The 19,771-nt window shown below is 45.2% G+C and overlaps 1 protein-coding gene across 9 annotated transcripts in view; it reads right to left on the bottom strand.

Annotated features, from left to right (window-relative positions):
• MAPKAP1 (MAPK associated protein 1) overlaps positions 1 to 19,771 on the bottom strand; it is a 1,504,770-nt gene that overhangs the window by 19,844 nt on the left and 1,465,155 nt on the right. For all 9 annotated transcript variants that reach the window (XM_069609401.1, XM_069609405.1, XM_069609406.1 and 6 more), the window contains exon 13: positions 14,036 to 14,133. In XM_069609401.1, coding sequence (XP_069465502.1) covers positions 14,036 to 14,133 — 98 coding nt within the window. The remainder of the gene's footprint in view (positions 1 to 14,035; positions 14,134 to 19,771) is intronic.

Below are 19,771 nucleotides of genomic sequence, written 5' to 3'. Positions count from 1 at the left end.
TGTCAGATGAGACTTCTTGAAATTGGGGGAGAAGCCCAGCTTGTGGAGGGAGCGGCAGGTGAGACCGAGATGATCCGTCGCTTGCTCGGGAGAACGCGCACGGATCAGCCAGTCGTACAGGTAGGGGTAGACATGAATCCCTACTCGCCTGAGATACACTGTCACCACCACCATTAGCTTGGTGAAGACCCTCGGGCGGAGGTCAATCCGAATGGCAGGACCCGAAACTGAAAGTGTGAGTTGCCAGCCACAAACCTCAGGTACTTTCTATGCTTTGGATGAATCGGCACATGAAAGTAAGCATCCTGTAGGTCCACAGACACCAACCAATATCGAAGTCTAAGGGCCTGGAGGACCTGAGAAAGAGCGACCATCTTGAACTTGTCCTTTCTGAGAAGTTTGTTCAACCAACGCAAGTCCAAGATGGGTCTCAATCCCCAGTCTTTCTTTGGAATCAAAAAATATGGGGAATACTATCCCTTGTTCCTCTCTGCTACAGGCATCAGTTCTATAGCGCCTTTCTCCAGCAGGGACAAGATTTCCTGTACAAGGAGCAGATCTGGAAGCTTCAAAGAGATTCCCCGGTGGATTGTCGCGAGGCCGCTTTAGGAAGGGAGGCAGTAGCTGTGGGCTATTGTATCCAGAACCCACACATGCAAAATAATAGCTCGCCAATCTTCGAGATGCTGAGGCAGTCTGCAGCCAACGGGCAAACAATGGAACATGGCCTCATGATTGTTTTGGAGCGGCTGAGGCAGCTCATGAAGGCAGAGGCAGCTGCCTGAGCGGCTTTGGCACCCCTATTTCCCTGACCACCAAAAGAGGAGTAGTAACAAAAAGGAACCTCTCCTCCACTGCTGTGCCCTAGGACAAAAAGCCAGAGGTTGACACACAGCCGCGCTCAAAGATTTAGCCGCAGCTTTTGAGGTCTGCAACCTCAAGACTCGCTGCCAAACAAATGCGCACCATCAAAGGGCATGTTCAAAAGACGGGCTTGCACATCCGGAGCAAAACCCGACTTCCGCAACCAAGTATAATCTGCATATAACGGTAGAACGGTGCTCGCAGCCACAGACCTGCTAACACTGTCGGCCTTGTCCATTGCCGACTGAAGGGATTCACACATGGCATCCTTGCCATCTTGCACGAGAGCAAGGAACCCATCCCTTTCTTCCCCTTTGGGGGGGGCGGGGCTATTTATACCTCTACATCCTAGTGGCTCTGGCGTACGCGGCCCAAAACGATGTAGATAGGACACAAAAGTGTCGGAAGTTTTCCTATGGAAAATGTCTATATAACTTACCTGACGACAGGGAATATTCTAAGCATGTGAATCCATGAAAGATCCAATGCTGGAGAAACACAATTCCAGAGAGTGTTTGAAAATCTTGCTAAGGCACAAGTGGAGTTGGCTGACTTCAGCACCATAATCCCCGCAAAAAACACCTTCCGTGCCCAACCATCGAAGCGTTTGTCGTCCCTATCAGAAGGGATGGTAGGATACGCGGCCTGCCTCGAGGTGGCCGTAGCCGCCTGAACAGCCAAACTCTCGGGAGTGGGGTGAGAGGAAACATAGCTGGGGTTGCTACTGGAAGGGCAGTATTTTTTAGTTAATCATTTGTTAGCCGCTGGAAGAGGCGACTGCCAAGCAGCCGCCACCCTTTTCTGCAATGTCAAATGAAAAGGTAACACCGGGTCAGAGGACGGACCTTGATGCAAAATATCAGTTAAGTCATCCTGAATAAAAGCTTCCGGAGGACTAGACCACCCTAAGATACTCAGAGACCCTAGCCATCAGTCTTCTGTAGGATGACTCAGCATGAGCCCCAGGCTCACGTGTGCCAAATTCCACCTCAGGAGAAGTGTCCAAGCCACTGGCATCATGAAGAGATTGGCATAACACTTCCAACTGTCTGTCCCTGGAAAAGACAGGAGCCACATCAGGTTCAACAGGGTCAAATTCCAAATCTGACCTTTCCTCATCCTCATAGATTTCATCCAGATGGAGAAAAAACGTCTGCCTCGGGACAGAAGAGGGTCTGGAATTCTTAACAAGCCTCACAACTTGGAAGTAGCCTTCCTTGGAGGATCCACAGTACCAGGGACCTCCATTGGCAAACTCCAGCCAAAAGGCCCTGAAGGCATCGAGAGCACTGATGGCTTTGGCGTCAACGGCGCTGAGGGCTGGTACGAAGGCAAAGCTTCGACATCCGTATCCGATGGACACGGCACAGACTGAGTCCATGCCGACCTCGTGCCTTTCCCAGATTTCTGAGTCTCGCCAGGGACGAGGACCGAGACCTGGATGCAGCACATCTCTGGCGATCAACCTGAACCTTGTCCGATCGGTACATCGAAGGTTCCCGATGAGTATCGCGCAAGGACCCGAGCCCAAAGGCGCACGAGCCACGGACCGAGACCGTTCCTTGCCGGCTTCTTCTGAAGGCACAGACGGAACTGTGCCCTGCGATTGAAAAATCGCCAACATCTGCTCCCTGAAGGCTGCCCATTCCTCCGGCGTAGAGGACTTCGTGGGACAAGCCACTTTCCTCACGGCTCCATCCTCTGAGGAGGAAGGGGAAGGCGACCGGTGACTGCGCTTCCGGGAATGCTGAGACAAGGACAAATGGCAGGAACAGCTCCGGGACCGAGATCCCCAGGACTCCTTCCGACAAGGAGAGTCGCCCCTCGAATCGTCGGTGGACATCCCCTTAGGAGCTTTAAGAGACCTACTGGGTTTAGAACCCGTACCTACCTGTAACTTCCCCTTATGCTCCCACAAGGCCTTAGCAGTCAGCGACTGGCATTTAGAACAGTCGTCGGTGTCATGACACTCGCCCAGACACCACACACAAATGTGATGCGGGTCCGTAATCAACATCTTGGACTTGCAGTCCCGGGAAGTCTTTGTTACACTCACCTGGTATCCACGGGGCCGCCACACGATACTGGATGGAGGTCTAAGCACTATGCCGGACCCCTCTCGGCTTGATTATTTGCCAGACGTTGGGTAGCACCTATAACAGGAGAATGGAGGGTTAAGATACTGGTTCTGTGACGGGTGGACACCCACCTCCCTCTGGTCCAAATCCCCTCCCTTGGGGTTATTGCTCACCTTAGGTTTTTGTGCATTCACTCTCTGTCCTGCGTCTCTGTGAAGGGGTGCGTGGTTGGTGCAGGCATTCCGTGGACCTAGTTGCTTCACTGGTCCATGTGCCCTTATGTCGGATCCAGACCGGCTGTGACTCCGACTCTGCTTGCTGTCTTCCAGGTGAGTTATGTCTTTTCCGTCTTTATTCTGTCTCTTTCTTTCCCTCTGTTTTCTCGGTCTTCTCTGTCTTTTGCTCCACTACACTGTTCCCTAACAATGTCTTTTTGTTTTCACAGGGATGGTTGCGATCTCTGAGTTGCCGCTCTGATGGCCAAGACCACGGTGAGTTATTGATGCGCGGAGCGCTGCACTGTTTATTGGTGTTAATTGCTAACCTGTGTTCTCTTCTCTTCTTTGTACAGGTTGCGGTGATGTTCCGGAGTGATGAGACCGAAGCGCTGCCTGCCCAGGTAAGTGCTTTGTTATCCTTCTCCCTTGCAGGCTGCTGTGAAACCCAGAGATGGGCGATGTAAGAGAAGCGCAGGGTGCTGCCAGGATTCACTGCTTGCCCAGGTAAGAATTGTTATTAATACTGTCCTTGGTGCTTTACCTTTGCAGGTTGCGGCGAACTCTGGAGATGGGTGAGGTAAGCGAAACGCAGGATGGATTCAAGGCTGGTTACTTCACAGGCAAGTGTTCTTGCTTGCTAATGCTATTCTTGTTGTTCCAGGTTATTAATGGAATCCGGATCTAGGGCTTCAGGATCGGGCCACCTGAGAAGCAGATGAGCAGGAGCTGGACACGGTGAGCTTTACGCTGCAGGAGTGCAGAATAACGCGAAGCGTGTTCTGCTGTTTGGGTGTGGTTTAAATAGCCTAGGTAAAGTAGTTCCAGGCCCAGCCATACCCAAAACACTAGACCGCATGGCTTGGTTCTAAAGAACTGAGCTCTGTAATAGGCCCTCATGTTGGATTAAGGTACAAAACTGGTATTGCTTTATTCCTGATAATGAGCCTGGCACCAAAGGCGCCAGGACTGACTCCATGTATATTTCTGATGGAGTTTTAAGGCCCTTGGGGCCAGTGTGAAGGGCTATAGCCCCACTGCTGCCAGGGGGCTGTTATACCTGAGGGGGTCAGGGGAATGGATTGCGACAGTCTTAAAGCCAGACCGCAGAGACAGAGGGGTAAAAGAAGACATATTCACCAGGAATACACAAGGAGCTCTGAGTCTCCGAAGCAAACACGTTTGCAGATAAAACGGAACTGAGGCTAAGGGCGCTGTGCGTCCTATTTATAACATCAGGTGATGTTGTGTTCGACAGAGGCCTTCGAGGGACATCGATCCAACGCCATCGACGTAGGACTCCCTCTGCTGAAATGTTTCCGAAGTACACAGCTATGGTCCTTACATGTCAAAGATGTGGAATATGTTGGAGAACAAATTCCATTCGAAATTATATGTTTACAAGAGTCGTGTCTTAAGGAGGATCCGTTACTTAATGGCTACACCGTTTTACTGAACCCAGCAAAAGGGGACTTCGCGGAAGACCATTGTCCGGCCTCTTGACCACGATTCAAATATGGGATGGGGATGTCCGTAATTGAGGCCATAAATCCGAACCCTTATATACAGATTACCGTAATAAAACTCAATGATTCCCTTCTATTAATAAATGTTTATTGGAACCATACGAAAACAGATGGAGCTACAGTAGTATATTTGGTAACTGACTATCGACCAGTTATGTGAAAAATATCGAGACACACAGATCGCGATATGCGGAAACATGAACGCAGATTGTTTGGAAAAAGAAGATTGAAAACCTGAACACAAGACTCTCCATGGTGACAATAAAAGAAAACAAGGTCAAGAATGGCTGGACGAAATGATGCAAAGATGTTTATATTGCCTTAATGGAAACAGCAAAGGAGATACACCAGCAGCACCAACATGGACAAATGGTCTTCAAAGGGCAACTTTAGATTACATCTTTGTATCAGAAAACCTGTTACCAAACATTCTATCGTTAAACGTACAAACTGTACCCCAAAGTGACCATGATCCAGTAGATGCCACAATATCAGGAGGGAATAATGAGCAAAATAAATGTTCAGTGGGTAAACTGGAACTCGAAGGAGGACAAAATTGTTTAAGGATCCAACTTAGAGGCACCCTGAAAATAACCAGAAATTTGAAAGAATGGCACAAATAAATAGCCTCTCTCGGTCGAATATGATCAGACCTTGACTGCATAAAAGGAAAGCAACAAGAGATTTGTAAAACCTAGCTTCAAGGCTAGGCACATATATGACCGTGAGGTGTCTAATCAGAGGAAAGATCTTTGGTCTCTAAACAAATCTAATCAGCAGGACATAAAAGATCTAGAAAGAAGGAGATGACAGCGTTATAAGAACTGGCTTAAGTCCCGCAAGGCAACACTCCTCCAGAGAGATGCAGAACACACGCTGAAAGCCTTAGATAAAACAAACAGCAGGAATCTGTGGAAGCTATTGAATGAAAAGAAAGGACTTAAAGATCCTTGCCTACAAAATCCAATTGACGAAGATATATAGGTGAAACATTTTAAAATGCTATTTGAGGAAGAGAAAAACAATGCAATGAATCAAGGTGAACACGTAAAAATGCATCAATCATGGAATTTTCCAATCTGCAGAGAAGAAATTGAGGTCCTAATTAAAGAATTTCGGGCATCCCGAGCACCTGGGCCCGACGGGATTTCGAATGCAGTTCTAAAGGAAAATCCGGAACTATGGGCAGAATTCTGCAAGGTTCTACTCCATAATGAACAAAGGCAGTTCCAGAAAGTTGGAAAGCTGCGATTGTAGTACCGATCTTCATAAAAGGGGTTTGGATGCTACCGACTAACTATCGACCAATCACGTTGCTAGACTGCGTGGGAAAAATCTTTGCCACACTACTCCTTGAACATTTGAAAAAAATGGATCAAAGAAACCAAGTCCTCGCCAATCAGGATTTGTAAAAGTAGGCTGCAGACCTAACCTCTTCCTGATTAGCCTGCTAAAGAAAAGGGCTCTCCACACCAAACAGAAAATCTATATGGCGAATATAGATTTACAACAAGCCTTCGAAAGTATTGACAGAGGAAAGCTATGGGATAAATTAGAAGCCAAGAATTGCCTAAGCGATTTACTACTGGCCATATAAGAACTTTACTCTGAGACATTCATGCAAGTAAAGTTGGACCAAAAAGGGACTCTTACCAAAAAAATTAAACCAGTAAACGGCTAAAACAGGGATGCCTGCTAGCAGCTACCTTATTTAGCTTTTATATAGAAGATCTAAAGGAAATACCAGATAACAAAAGTTAATTTCCACCAAATATAAATGGTATCGAAGTAGGTAGGCTGCTATATGCAGACAATTTGATCTTGGTTTTATCTAAAATGATCGGTGTACAAAGGTCGCTGACCAAGTTATCGACCTATGTGACCAGGAAGGACCTGAAAATAAATGCCAGTAAATCAGAAATAATGATCCTAGGAGACACAAGAAGATCAAAGAGACTAAAAGAAAAGTGGACACTAGATGGGAAATGTCTGCTACCAGTAAATGAAATGAAATATTTGGCAGTCCAGCTCAGTACGTCGAAAACAGAAAAGGCATAGATAGAAGCTCTTAAACAAAAAGATTAATTGCGCAAGGAAATGCTATCGACAGAAGATATGGAAAATGTTCATTACGGCCAGTCATAATCTTCTATATACAAAGAGTGCCACCAACACTCATATTTGGAGGAGAGACATGCCTAGGACTGCGAGAAGAGATCTGAAATTCATTAGAAGATTCTTTCTGGAAACAGATCTTAAAACTATCAAAGGCAACCCCAATGGCTGTAATTCGACAAAAAATGGGTTTAATACCCTTGAGTGTAAAAGTCCTGTGAACAAGCTAAGCCTATATAGGAAGTCAATTATCGGTGATTGCAGCCCACAATTTGATGTATTGGGAATGCAAAAACCTGAGAACAAATAACAGGTACTTGAAGATTGGAAAACCGAATGTGATACAATTATGGACAACATCGGAACTTCAGCAGACACCTTGATGAACAACCTATCAGTCGTCAAAAAGATTCTCTGGGCCGACGATTGGCGTAAAACGGAAGAAATTCGATCTTCAAAATCTTCAACGCATACTCTATCTAAAAATAACTACGGAGTGATGAATAAAATATCATCATACTTCCAAAAATGCCCTCACTCTAAACAACGTGACGTACTGTTGGGACTCAGATTAAACATATGTAGAGGAAGAGCCAAGTACCCCCACCTCCACCGTCCCCCCCTATTTTATCTATAGATTGGAAGCCAAAGTATGAGACGTACACGGAACACCTGAATCAACAAAGCATAGAGTATGGATTCAGTCCAGTACCAGTTAAAGGTCCAGTACCTAAGAGAATCTGGGAGCCAAGGTACCCATTGAGAAAACCGTATCTACATACAAGAAAATATGATGGTCATTTGAATGAAAATCCTGAAGAAGCAGAGCCAATAAGTGGCAAGAATGAATGGTAATGCTATTTATCATCATCAGTATATGTTACATGAAGCTGAGTTGACATAGATAAGAGATGCAGTGATAAGAGAATACAGATATTCTATAAGGCATCAAGAAAGTATCAAGGATAAGTGGCATCTTGGGATCAAGGTGAAAAAGCTTATGCCATAGAACAGTTGAAGATATTAAGTTGTTTTACATGTGTACAGATGCAGAAGAAACGCAAGCAGCAAAATAATCGCGGAGCTAGCTCTGAGCTTGTAGTTAAATAGACTTGCGTCAGGCGCCAACGTATACATATAGGAACGAATGAACTATGGATGTTTTCCATTGACGTGTTATAACAGGATGCACAGTAGCAAAAGGCCTCATTTTAGTGTGTCGCAGTTAAAATAGAGAACTTGAATTACAAGTGAGTTTCAGAAAGTGCGAGGTTGAGCGAGCCAAGAAGCCAAGGTCTCATCAAACTCAAGCAAACTGACTTTGGATACAAATCGTGTGAAAGAACAAACCTCCTGTTCAAAAGGCATGAACATAACAAGGAAGAAGTCAGAGGTCTAGTGGAAAATAATATTAAATACACAAATAAGACTTGATTTTATAGACTCTAGTCACATGGGAGCATGAAGTTGGATGAACGACATGGTCACACCGGTTACCAGTCAAATGGTGGAAAACATTTGGTCGACAGACAATTTGGTCGACACCATTTGGTCGAATGCCAAATGGTCGAATTTTTTTTTTTACCCATGTTTTGGTTTTTTTGGGGGGGCCCCCCCCCCAACCCCCTTTTTTCTTTTTTATTTTTTTTCCCCACACGAAAACCCACAAAACACACATATATATATATATATATATAAAAAAAAAATTCGACCATTTGGCATTCGACCAAATGGTGTCGACCAAATTGCAGTCGACCAGTTTGTTGTCGACCAGTTGACTGGACACCGGTCACGGTCACACCTACGCATGGAGGCAGACTGCTCCTCACTCCCTAATTTTCTCAGAGCTAAGAACACTCTCAAGGACGGATTTCAAAGGCCTAGTTGTCACAAACACAATATTGGAGGAATGTGTGTCGACACTATCCCCCGAAACACAGAAGCCGAATGAAGTCGATCCTGCACCCGTGGTTGGCACAGATACCTGAAATACAAAACACAGGATACCACGTGGCAGCCAATGGGGGGGGAAGAGGGTTAGGGAGAGGAGGTGGACGGGGAAGGGAATGTTAGGGAAACCGGATAGAGGGCTAGGAAACACCAAAGGTGGATAGGACAGGGGAAGTAACAGGAAAAGACCCTACACTGTAATATTTAGATAGTATACCATGAAACATAACACACATAGGTCACAAATAATGCCCCCTTAATACAGGCCACTAAAGTACCTTTGCTAGCGTATTTGCACTCCCTAGTAGCCCCTTGATACAGGCACATGTAGTAATACCATGACATAGACTACATATATGCAAGCACAAAATGAAACAAACTCATGGGAGGTTATTCCCAATATGAAGAACATAACACATGGCCCATTGGGCAAGCATAAGCAACATTAACACACATAGAACATGTAGGACCAAGGGTCTGAGTTCAACACCAATATAGAATGGGTTCCAACAAACATATACACTGAGTAATTTAGTGAACAGCCCTAATACTCAGATGCAGGCTGTACTTCATGCCCGCTTTCGTGCCACTCCATAGTAGAAGCATCCAGTGATCACTTAGGCACTAATCAGACTAATCACAGAGTTCTGGCCTAATGCCATGCTACTAAAGTCTTTCTCTATCTTCCAAGAGATAACGTTGCAAACATTGCCCCTACATTAACACAAGAAAACAAACTCAGCAAGCACTTATCTGAGCATCCGGGAGACTCGCAAGCCTTCCCAGACGGAGGATGATGAAGCCGTGATGGAAGCGGGGATGAAGACTCAGCCACCACACGTTCCCCGTATCAGCGCCGGACTGGAAGCGGAGCTGTATGGCGGCGGTGCGAGCCCTCCCTGCACTTTTAGTGCGCTGCCGCTCGTTCCCTGTGTTGGTTCAAAAATGGACCGCGTGAGTTCTCGGTGCAATGCTGCTTCCGCATACCAAGTGTCCTCTTAGGAAAACCCTGGCGTGCTCGATTCCGCACGAACCTCCGCATGGCTTCGCCCAGGAAAAGAATAAGCCACACCTGCTGTGCGCCATTGGCCCTTGATAGGCTGTTACTAATTATAGACAGCTTGCCAAACGCGTGCACGGCAAGGACTACGAAATACCAAAGGGGCTGCTGGGAAATGTAGTTTTTCCTAGCTCATGTACCATTCTTAAGCTCTTTTCAGATTCTGACACCTCTTCCGCCTTCACCACCCAAAATTCCTGACACTAATTGACAGCAGACCACTGAGGTGATGATGAATATGTTAATTGGTGGGAAGCTGAAGTTAAGACGACCTCTACAGCAGGTGCGTGACCAGTCTGTTTGCTGCCAACGTAGATGGAAAAACACTGAAGAGGGTAGAGTGCCAACCAATTGTAGTATGCATATTCAGGGGTCCTATAGTTGTGTAAACCAATGGGACGTTGTGTATTTAGTGATGTTCATAGTGGTCATTTTAAGGGGAGTGCTTAGTTGCCCCACCTGATGTTAAGTAACTAATCACATAGTTACACTTTTTTAGACTAGTATGGATCATATACTTGGATGTCCATGAACACCCTATCCCCGTTACTCTTAGGTTTTTGTAATTTGCCACGTAGGATGACGTTAGTACACACATGGTTTAGAAGTAATTGATGAAGAAAATTATAAAATCTCAGTTTTTTATTAAATTCATTGAGTTGAAGATCGAGCTATTGCGTTGATGTTTGTTATGCTCCCTGTTTTAGAAAGCTGATATTAAAACAGTCTTCCTTTTTTGTCAACTTCCTGAGTCGGCTCCATTATTTGATGTATGAGTAAGGTCTGCATCCCCATCCATCTCAAGGATAATTGCTACTCATCAAAGGGGCTGGACTAACAAGTTCACATACTCCATAATAAAACCACCCCAGAAGATACGGAAAACACCAAGGACGCGTCAAATGCCGATTATGTAGAATGGAGACAGACACTGAGCCATCTGATTATATTTTGTCCAAAATTGAAGGACATGGGGTCTATCCACTTAAGGGATCGATTAATGGTGCTGGGAAGGCTCAATGCAGACAAATGGAGGGAACTTATATATGGGTGCCAAAACAAAACAATCAATTTCGTGACTACAAAATGTATGGAGATTACGCTAAGAAGACTAAAAGAAAACGTGAAAATGAACTAAAGCATATTCTTAAGGACTTTCAAATATCATGTAATTAGAGGCGGTTATGGAGAAATTGAAAATGTTTTTAAGTTTGAGTGTGGAAACAAAATGTGAAAAGTTTGTAACAAACTAACCACAAATAAAAAAATAAAAATAAATTGTATATATATATATATATATATATATAAATCAGTCTAAAAAGACTGCTCTGGGTTATGCAACTGGACTTTCAAGATTTACATGCACTAAACAGCAGTCAGAATAATGTGATCCTGCAACACTTGCACAATCTAAATGTCACCTGGCCTAGTAGGATCGCTTTCTGTCTTCCCTCTGTTTCCCCTCCCTTGCCCTGTTGCGCCTTGAAACACTTGTGCATAGGTGCAGTATAAATGCCATATCATATATCATTCTAATAATACTATGCTTCAAATGTAAAGGTCAGGAAGGATCCTCTTTTTTAGTTCCTGGCAACCAACGCATGGACCACCACGACAAATAGCTCTGCATGCCAAAAGGCTACCTGACCTTAATATAGTCACTGAAACCTGCCTATTTTCTGAACCATAACAAACTAGCAAGGACCATGCACAACGAGGTCTGTACAAAGCACACTAACTATTATAAACGCAGGATTTGAAAACCAACCTGAGCATACTGTTGCTAACAAAAGTGCTTTCAAGGAAAGACCTAATTAGGTCAATGTTGCCAAAATGTCCTAAATTACTACCAGCTATTCCCTGTATGAAAGATTGCGCTTAAAATTACCTGTTTACAGTCACAGCCATGTGCACGCTACAATGGACACAAGAATTGAAGTCCTGTATTCCATCACAACATCTCTTCTTAAAGAAAAGACAGGCGGCACTCCGGGGCATATCAGATAAAAATATCTCCTCTCATCTCTGACATCTCAAAGAAGTCAAACTATCACTCCACCTCCTTAGAGGTATTCTTCCTTTTCTCACTTTACCCCAGAAGCTCACTGTCTCCAGAGCTCTGGTCCTCTCTAGGCTGGGCTATTGCAACAGCCTCTTTCTAAATCGTCCTGCCTCTGCTCTTCGACCTTTACAACTTATCCAGAACAGGACTGCAAGACTTGTCCTTGGCCTCAAGCCCAGGGATCCCATCTCTCCAGCTCTGAAATCTCTTCACTGGCTCCCTGTGGCTGCAAGGATCAAGTGCAAGACCCTCTGCATTGCCCCACAAGGCTTTCTGGGGCTTGGGATGGCTCTGCCTCAAACTTTCCGTTCCAAAACATCTTTCTTCTCAAGCTCTCCGCTCATCCACCTCCAACTCTCTGAGGGCCAGATGCATCTCCAAGCAGAGAGTTGGGTGCAGATCTATCACCTCGGCTGGGGCCTCCCTCTGGAACAGCATCCATGCCTCTCTCAAACTTGAACAGAACCACCTCCGATTCCACTCCAGATCTTCCTTTTCACTTCCGCTTTCTCTCTTACTCTCCTCTGCTGATGCACTGAGCTGCTCCGTGCACTGGTCACCCTTTGAACTCGGGACCAGGCTCCTGCATGTCCAGTTGCCCTTGCACTAGCTGCAGGCTCCCAAGCACTTAAGGGTCTGTATCTGCAACCCTACAGTCCCTTCTATCTGCACTTATGAGCCACACACTGGCTGTGCCGGTGAGTTAACTGCACCCTCCCCCATTCAAATCCTCCCTGGCACGTCTGCCCTTCCCTCTTCCCCCCATGTGCGCGATCTGAATGACACAAGGGCTAGTAAGATCGTTATTTTATCCTCCCTTGTTTCCCCCATCCTTGTCTTGTTGCGCCTAGAAACACTTGCGTATAGGCACGTTATAAATGCCAGATCATATCATTGAAAGCTTTAATGTGAAAATCATTAAAAAAGCAACCAGAACTTTGGCTACTGGTGGCAGGAGGTGCTCAGGAACGCTGCACGAAACCCCCAAGCCCTGGCTTGCTTGCAAACATCTGCCAAACCAACCGCAGAACCAGGACTCCCGAGACACAAACTCCTGAGTTATATCCAACAAAATTAAACCAAGCACAGGAACAGCTTTGCCATCCAGATCACTAGTGAGAGTCCAGGCCCTCCAAACCACTCAACTATCGACCTTCCCTTTTCAATCGGTTACCACCCTGTTACATCACATACACACGCACAAGGCAACCTAACAGCACTTCCACTCTCTGCATGGCAACCTAACAGCACTTCCACTCTCTGCATGGCCCCCTAACCCACCTACACCATTATCATAAATCCACCCCTCGTTCCAGACCAGCGGCCCTCCCGGAATTCCAGCGCTGGCAGCAATTGATCTTAGGGTACCACATCCGGACAGACCAACAGCAGTGTGTCACTACTATAAACCAACTAGAAATATACTGGCCAACACCCAGCAACAGCAATGTTATCACTGGCTTCTCCTGTTCCCACTAATCCTAGCTGCCCTCCCCCGTCTCTCCCAGAACCATGAGGTTGCAGAAATGGCAAAAATTGCGATCAGTAAGACAACTTCACATTAGTTAAAGGCACATAACCAAAGTCAAACCGTTATGACATGGTTACATGCATGTAGCCAGCATTTGACACAGGGCATGCACGTGGCCATCATTTGACAAAGGTCATGAGTGCATGCATGCATGTGGCCATCATTTGACACAGGGCATGCGTGCATGTGGCCATCATTTGACACCGGGCATGCGTGCATGCATGCAGCCATCATTTGACACCGGGCATGCGTGCATGCATGCATGTGGCCATCATTTGACACCGGGCATGCGTGCATGCATGCATGTGGCCATCATTTGACACAGGGCATGCGTGCATGCATGCATGCATGTGGCCATCATTTGACACCGGGCATGCGTGCATGCATGCATGTGGCCATCATTTGACACCGGGCATGCGGCCATCATTTGACACAGGGCACGCAGTTTGTTGTTCTGCACAATGTGAAGACAAAGCAAAGGTCGAAGACAATGAAACCCCTATGGCCAGCCACTTGGTTCCGAGATGACTCAAGCTACGCATGATTGGCCAACATTTCTGAATAGATTCATACAAGTGCAAACACCAGCGTGGAGTGTAAATGTAACTGCAGAGAATGCAACACGAACACTCACCTTTAACACGATTTCATTCACCGTAGCAGAATCGGATTCAAAGTATTGATGCTTGTAGTCGTGATTGCTTAGGTATGTAAGTTTAAATATCGCATGGCCTGTAAAGAGAAGGGGAGATGGTCATACAGTCTCCGTATGTGAGCCGACAGTAGCAGATGGCCCTCCGAGGCTGCCATCAGCGCAGCAGAAGGACAGACAGGGACCAGAATGCTGACAAGCTTCTCACATCAGTTCAGTTTAAGGCATGTGTCACCCGTGTGGCAGATGAACCCCCTCCTGCTCCCCAACAAACCACATCTTTGCCCTTTCCATATCCATACGGCCCTGGAAACGCACGAAAAGTCAGAAGACATCTCTAGTTAGGTTGCTCGGAGCCCCCCGTGGCATTAAGACAACAAGGACATGGAGCGTTGTGTGTAGTGCTCTAAGCAGAGAGGAGAGCTTCTTACACCAGACATGGGACCACACAATCATTCCTGTGTTCCACTTAACAGTAGCAATATCCCTCATCGTACGTGTTCAAGTACAAACAAGGCCACTTAATGCAATATATATATATATATATATATATATATATATATATATATATATATACACATACACATATATATGTATTTATATATTTTAAAGATTGAAATGAGGTAAGAGCATCTCAGAAGAAAATACCAAAGAACAAGCATTGGCAATGCCACTAGTTTTGGCTTTTGTTTAGGTATGGGAAAGGTGTTTGTCAGGCATTGCCGTAATGCCGCTAAATAGCCATTAATGCAGGAGTTTGAAAAAGGTGCACATACCTGGGCATGTTATAGGAGTGCCTGGCAAATGCCGATCTAATACTGATATGCAAGCCGAACCTGCTGGCTTTGCTAATGCTCGTTTTTAACAGGACTTCAGTGAAGGACACGCATACTGCTTATAAATCAAGTGGCTGAAGGCAGACCTGGTTAAAAATGTGATTACAGCATTAACGTGTTTACAGCACCAATTACCACTTTGAAGAAACAGTGGCAGGCCCTTTGATATGATATGGCGTGCAAAGTTTGATTTTAAGGCTTGAGAAAGTTAGCTCAAAGATCTCAGGACGGTCTGTTTTGGGCGAGGAGTGGAAGGAAGCAGGTGGGAATGGCCATAGGGATTAGCAAAGCAAGGGGCAGTCAAAAGGTGGGTAAATAACCAAACACCACCTACACGCATTGTCCTCCTCATATACCATCTCTTCCTTGCTGTATTAGCTTCGACTTATAGGTGGTGGTAAAGTGCCACTTTATAGCCAAAACTAAAAATAGTAGGAGTTCCGGGGATCAAAGGACGGTAGAGTCTAGGTGCATTGCAGGATGGTTGGGAGTGAGTTCAGAACTCTGGCTTTGCACACAGAAACAGGAGAAATCAGACTGAAACCTTAGCGTGAATTTTCTAGGGCAGGAGATTTACTGCAGCCGCAACATATGCATTACTAGAGTGTGTGCATTTCTGGATAGATGAGAGCAGTTTCCATAACTATGAAACAGCAAGCATGCAGCACACACATTTATTTTTATTTTATTTGTTTTACATTTCTAAAGCGCCCAGAGCCTGAGGCAGCAGGGTGCTGTTGCGAGACCAGTTACATGATACAATCTTAGCAAACCTAACAGTACATTTGACATTAAAGGATAGAAAAGGATGAATAGCAGATTAGGGACAGCAAACAGTGTTCAGAGGCCAGAAGGCCAGAGAGGGTGCTCATCAGTTAGGTGAAAAGCCATGTTTTTAGAGCTTTGCAGAATGTCCAGTAGGAGCTCTCAGCTCTTAGTTCAGTGAGGAGAGAGTTCCAGTGGTTGACTGCTATCGTAGGGAAGCTCAGCACCCCTCCTTTCGCTCTTTTGGTTTTAGGTGGGGGGAGGCGGTGGGCCTAGGTGGACCTTACCGGTCTATTGGATTTGGATCTCTCAATTTTCAGGGCTAGGTATTGCAGTGCAGAGTTGCTCAAACATTTTTGAGCCATCAATAGCGTTTTGAACATGATCATTTCTTTAATGGGGAGCCAATGCACTTTTCTTCTGGCGACTGATATGTGGTCTCTCCTTGGGATGTTTAGGGTTGCTTGAAGGGCATGGTTTTGGATTATTTGGAGTTTATTAATGTTCTTTTTTGGAGCTCCTGCAAAGAGAGCATGACAGTAGTCCAGTTTTGCTCCTGTCGTTGCTCTAGCTGTGGTTAAGTTGCTCTGTGGAGTTAAGAATTATCTTGCAGTAATGACAGGTTTGGCTGTATAAGCTGCTGAGGAGGCGATCACATTAACTTGTTTGGTGGGGGAGAGCGCAGTCTCTATGTAGACCCCCAGTGTTTTTACTGTGGCTGATACTGGGATCTGGTGTCCGTCTATGGTGAAGGCGGTGTATTGGGGACATAGTTGTGCAGAATTAAAGGTGGGTCTGCAAGTAGGATTTCGGTCTTGTCATCATTTAGACATAGGTAGTTAGTTGCCATCCATGAATGTATCATGGAATAGATTGTTAAGCAAGCATGTGTCTTCTTCGTAGCAACATGACAAGAGGAGGAGGATTTGGGTGTCATCGGCATAGTTGGTGCAGGATATGTCGATTTCATCGAGGATTTCAAAAAGAGGTTTTGTGAATATGTTGTAGAGAGAAGGGGAAACGCAGGAACCTTGGGGGACGCCACAGGGGATAGGGATGGGGATGGGGGGCACTGGCAGTGTCTGAGAAGACTCATGGTTCTGTCTTCCAAGAAAGAAGCTATTCAAGATGTGGCATCAGGGGAGAAAAAGGCTGAGGTGCTGACAGAGTGGGGTGGTCTACAAGGTCAAACGCAGCCGATAGGTCTAGGAGGAGAAGTATGGCTGGTTTGCCCTCATCGCTGAAGGAATCCAGTTGGATTCTAAGGTCATGCGTTTGAATAACTGGTGTCTGGTAAGGTAGAAAACCTAAGAATCCAAGGCTGTGTACACCTACCAACAAATCAGGCAACACCTTTAAAGAGTATAACATGGCACAGAAGATCACAATTCGATGCTACAGGTTGCTTAGGTGGAGGTTAGGGTCCTAAGTGACAATATATTTTTTTCTTTTTTGCTCACAAAACAGAAAGAACGATTTAGAAAGACCACTTAGTCTGCTCAGAGTGGACTTTGAGGGAGCATAGGGGGGGGGGGTTCAACTGTGGAACCCCCAATTTAAAGGGTGAGGGGGGCCGCTTTCCAGGTGGGCCTACAGGGGTGAGCTCTCTTCCTCTCCCCAGAACGTGATCTGGCTCTGTCCACATACTACAAGTTGATCGGGAAGGAGGATTAGGGGTTACTGCCAGGCAGCTCTCAAAGTGGTGGGTAATGACTCGATAGGTCAAACCCTGCCAAATGAATGAAACTGGGAAATACAATTGTAGAAAATGCTGCAGAGGTGGCAAGCGGGGGTGCTTGACTGGCAGCTAGTCAGGAAGTGGCACTGGATTGAAAAGAAGCAACTTGAGGTAGGGGGTGGCCAAAAGAAGATTACCTTCCGCGGAAGTGGTGGGTTCCCAAAGGAAGTAGGAAAACTGCAGAGTTTGCGTAGTTGGGAGGAGAGACGGATGCATAGATTGGGGAATGTACCTAGAGATGGGGGCCCAGAAGAATTTTGAGAGCCTGAGAGAAGAATTTAGACTATCATTAACCGCCTTCTACACATCATCTCAAGTATGGCATGTCCTGGCAGCCAAGTTTAAATTTGCCAGAAACTTCTCAAAACTCTGCCAAATAGTTACCACTGAAAATACAAATCATGCCCATCTCCCCAATCTTTAGGCCCAATAAAGCTTTAATGTCAAACACATTTGATGACCTGAAAGAGAAGCGGGATAGAGACACCGGGAAGCTTACGACTGTCAAAGTCCTTTCAACTCTGAGCTTTGATAGGTATAAAATAGGTACCCTACACAAGACCTACTACTGTAGAAGAGGCCATTTAGGATGGGTCATGGTAGAGGTGATTGATGCCTCAGAACATGAAGGGGATACTTCTGCCACATGGTGTGGTCTTGCTCATGGATACAGGGGTTCCAATGAAGGGCGCGTGAAATCGCGGCTGTTTGGATTTTTGACAGCAAAACAATGTTGATACTCTGGGGGTCGAGCACAAAGCAATGCCACCTTGTATATTAAAGCATTTTTAAATTAAGGTTTGATATTAGCAAAAAAGGACCTAGTGGTGAGAGGTAGGAGAGGACTTCCAAGGCTGAAAGTTTGGGGAGGGGGAGAGGCATGGACAGTTTAGAATTATTCTATGAAAACATTTCCATATTTTCTCCAAAAAGGAAAGAACATATTTACATTTAACTATAGAGTGCACAAAGTCAGCGAATGGGTATTCACATGGCCATCAAGTATTAGAGGCAGTATTTGAGATTATAGAAATCCTCACAGGAGTTAAATATGCTCTGTGCAAAATAAAAAAAATGTGATTGTGTCAAATTAGCAGCTATTGAAGTTGTGAAATGTTTCCAAATGTTAGCCCATAGTTCCGGCGAGGGATGTTTACAATTTACAGTGCAACTTGACCACAAACTGTTGCATAATACACTGAGATTTATGATCACGGTCCTTTCAGGGGGTTTGAACTAGCTTGGTTGGTGTGGAGCATGCAAGCCCTTTCAAGAAAGCATTCTTATTTGGGTAGATTTATGCTATACCCTTCTGCGCTTTGGTCAAGATAAAAGTATTTTGTCGAATCCTTGAACAAGCCTTAGGTCTTCTGTAGTTCCATCCATCTAGGACAGATCTTAATGCAATTTGTAAAAAAACAGTCCTAAAAAGTCTGGATGGAACAGAAACCGTTCTGCCTTTTCTTGAGGGCTTGGAAGTCTGTCAGGCCAAACAATACTAAAAAGCTGTCTTATAACTTCCCTAAGCAACATTAACATCCATAAATTAATGTTAAGAATCTGTATGAATGTGTCTGAAACTCTAAATCTTGTTTCATCCATTTTTTTTGTATTTAAAGTTAACACTCGTTAAAAAGGATCATTCTTTGCCTTTGAAGACAGGACCAGGAAGCCTTGTTGCCACTAAAACAACAAAGTCTCCTTTTTAATTACAATACACGGCTCCCTATTTCCCCCACAGCATATGTGCACTGCAGAATGCAGGACAGGACCATTTGTCGCCATGTGGACAGCGACTCAAACACCAATATGTTCCTAGAGGACGGCTCCTCCATGGCAGCCGGCTGAAGCGTTCACACTTCACCAATTCACATTGCAACTATCCGAAGAGCATGGCAGCTAAGTCCTTCAGGAACACTGGATGCATGGTCAAACCATTGGACTGCATGCACCAAAAGTGCAATGGAAATGTCTTTTCATTTCTTGCAGGTCTCTTCAGAAGCTTCAATCTCACCCATTTACATTTTATGTGTGCATGCGCCACATGCAGAATGCCATTAGCTTCAGGGCGTATCCAAGCAAGTAAGGGGGTGGAATGGAATGGGAGAAAGACATGAGGGGATAAGTGTGATAGAATTGTAACACAAGTACAACGCACAAGTATAACAGGTGTTCAAAACAGATCGGATTATACCAATTTTCAGCGCATTAGACCGCCTTTCAGGGAAATTGTTTAAGGGAAGTACCACATGAGATGTTTATCTACTAGGTTCTAATGAAGCATACATTGGTCGTAGTGATGTAATTGTAACTTATATAGTGCCTTTTTACCATTACTATAGACTCAATGCGCTTGCAGTTGTTAACCTAGCCAATTAG

This window comes from Ambystoma mexicanum, chromosome 8 (assembly GCF_040938575.1).
Source record: "Ambystoma mexicanum isolate Mex_15411 chromosome 8, UKY_AmexF1_1, whole genome shotgun sequence".
NCBI lineage: Eukaryota > Metazoa > Chordata > Amphibia > Caudata > Ambystomatidae > Ambystoma > Ambystoma mexicanum.
This window is presented reverse-complemented; position numbering and strand designations above follow the sequence as displayed.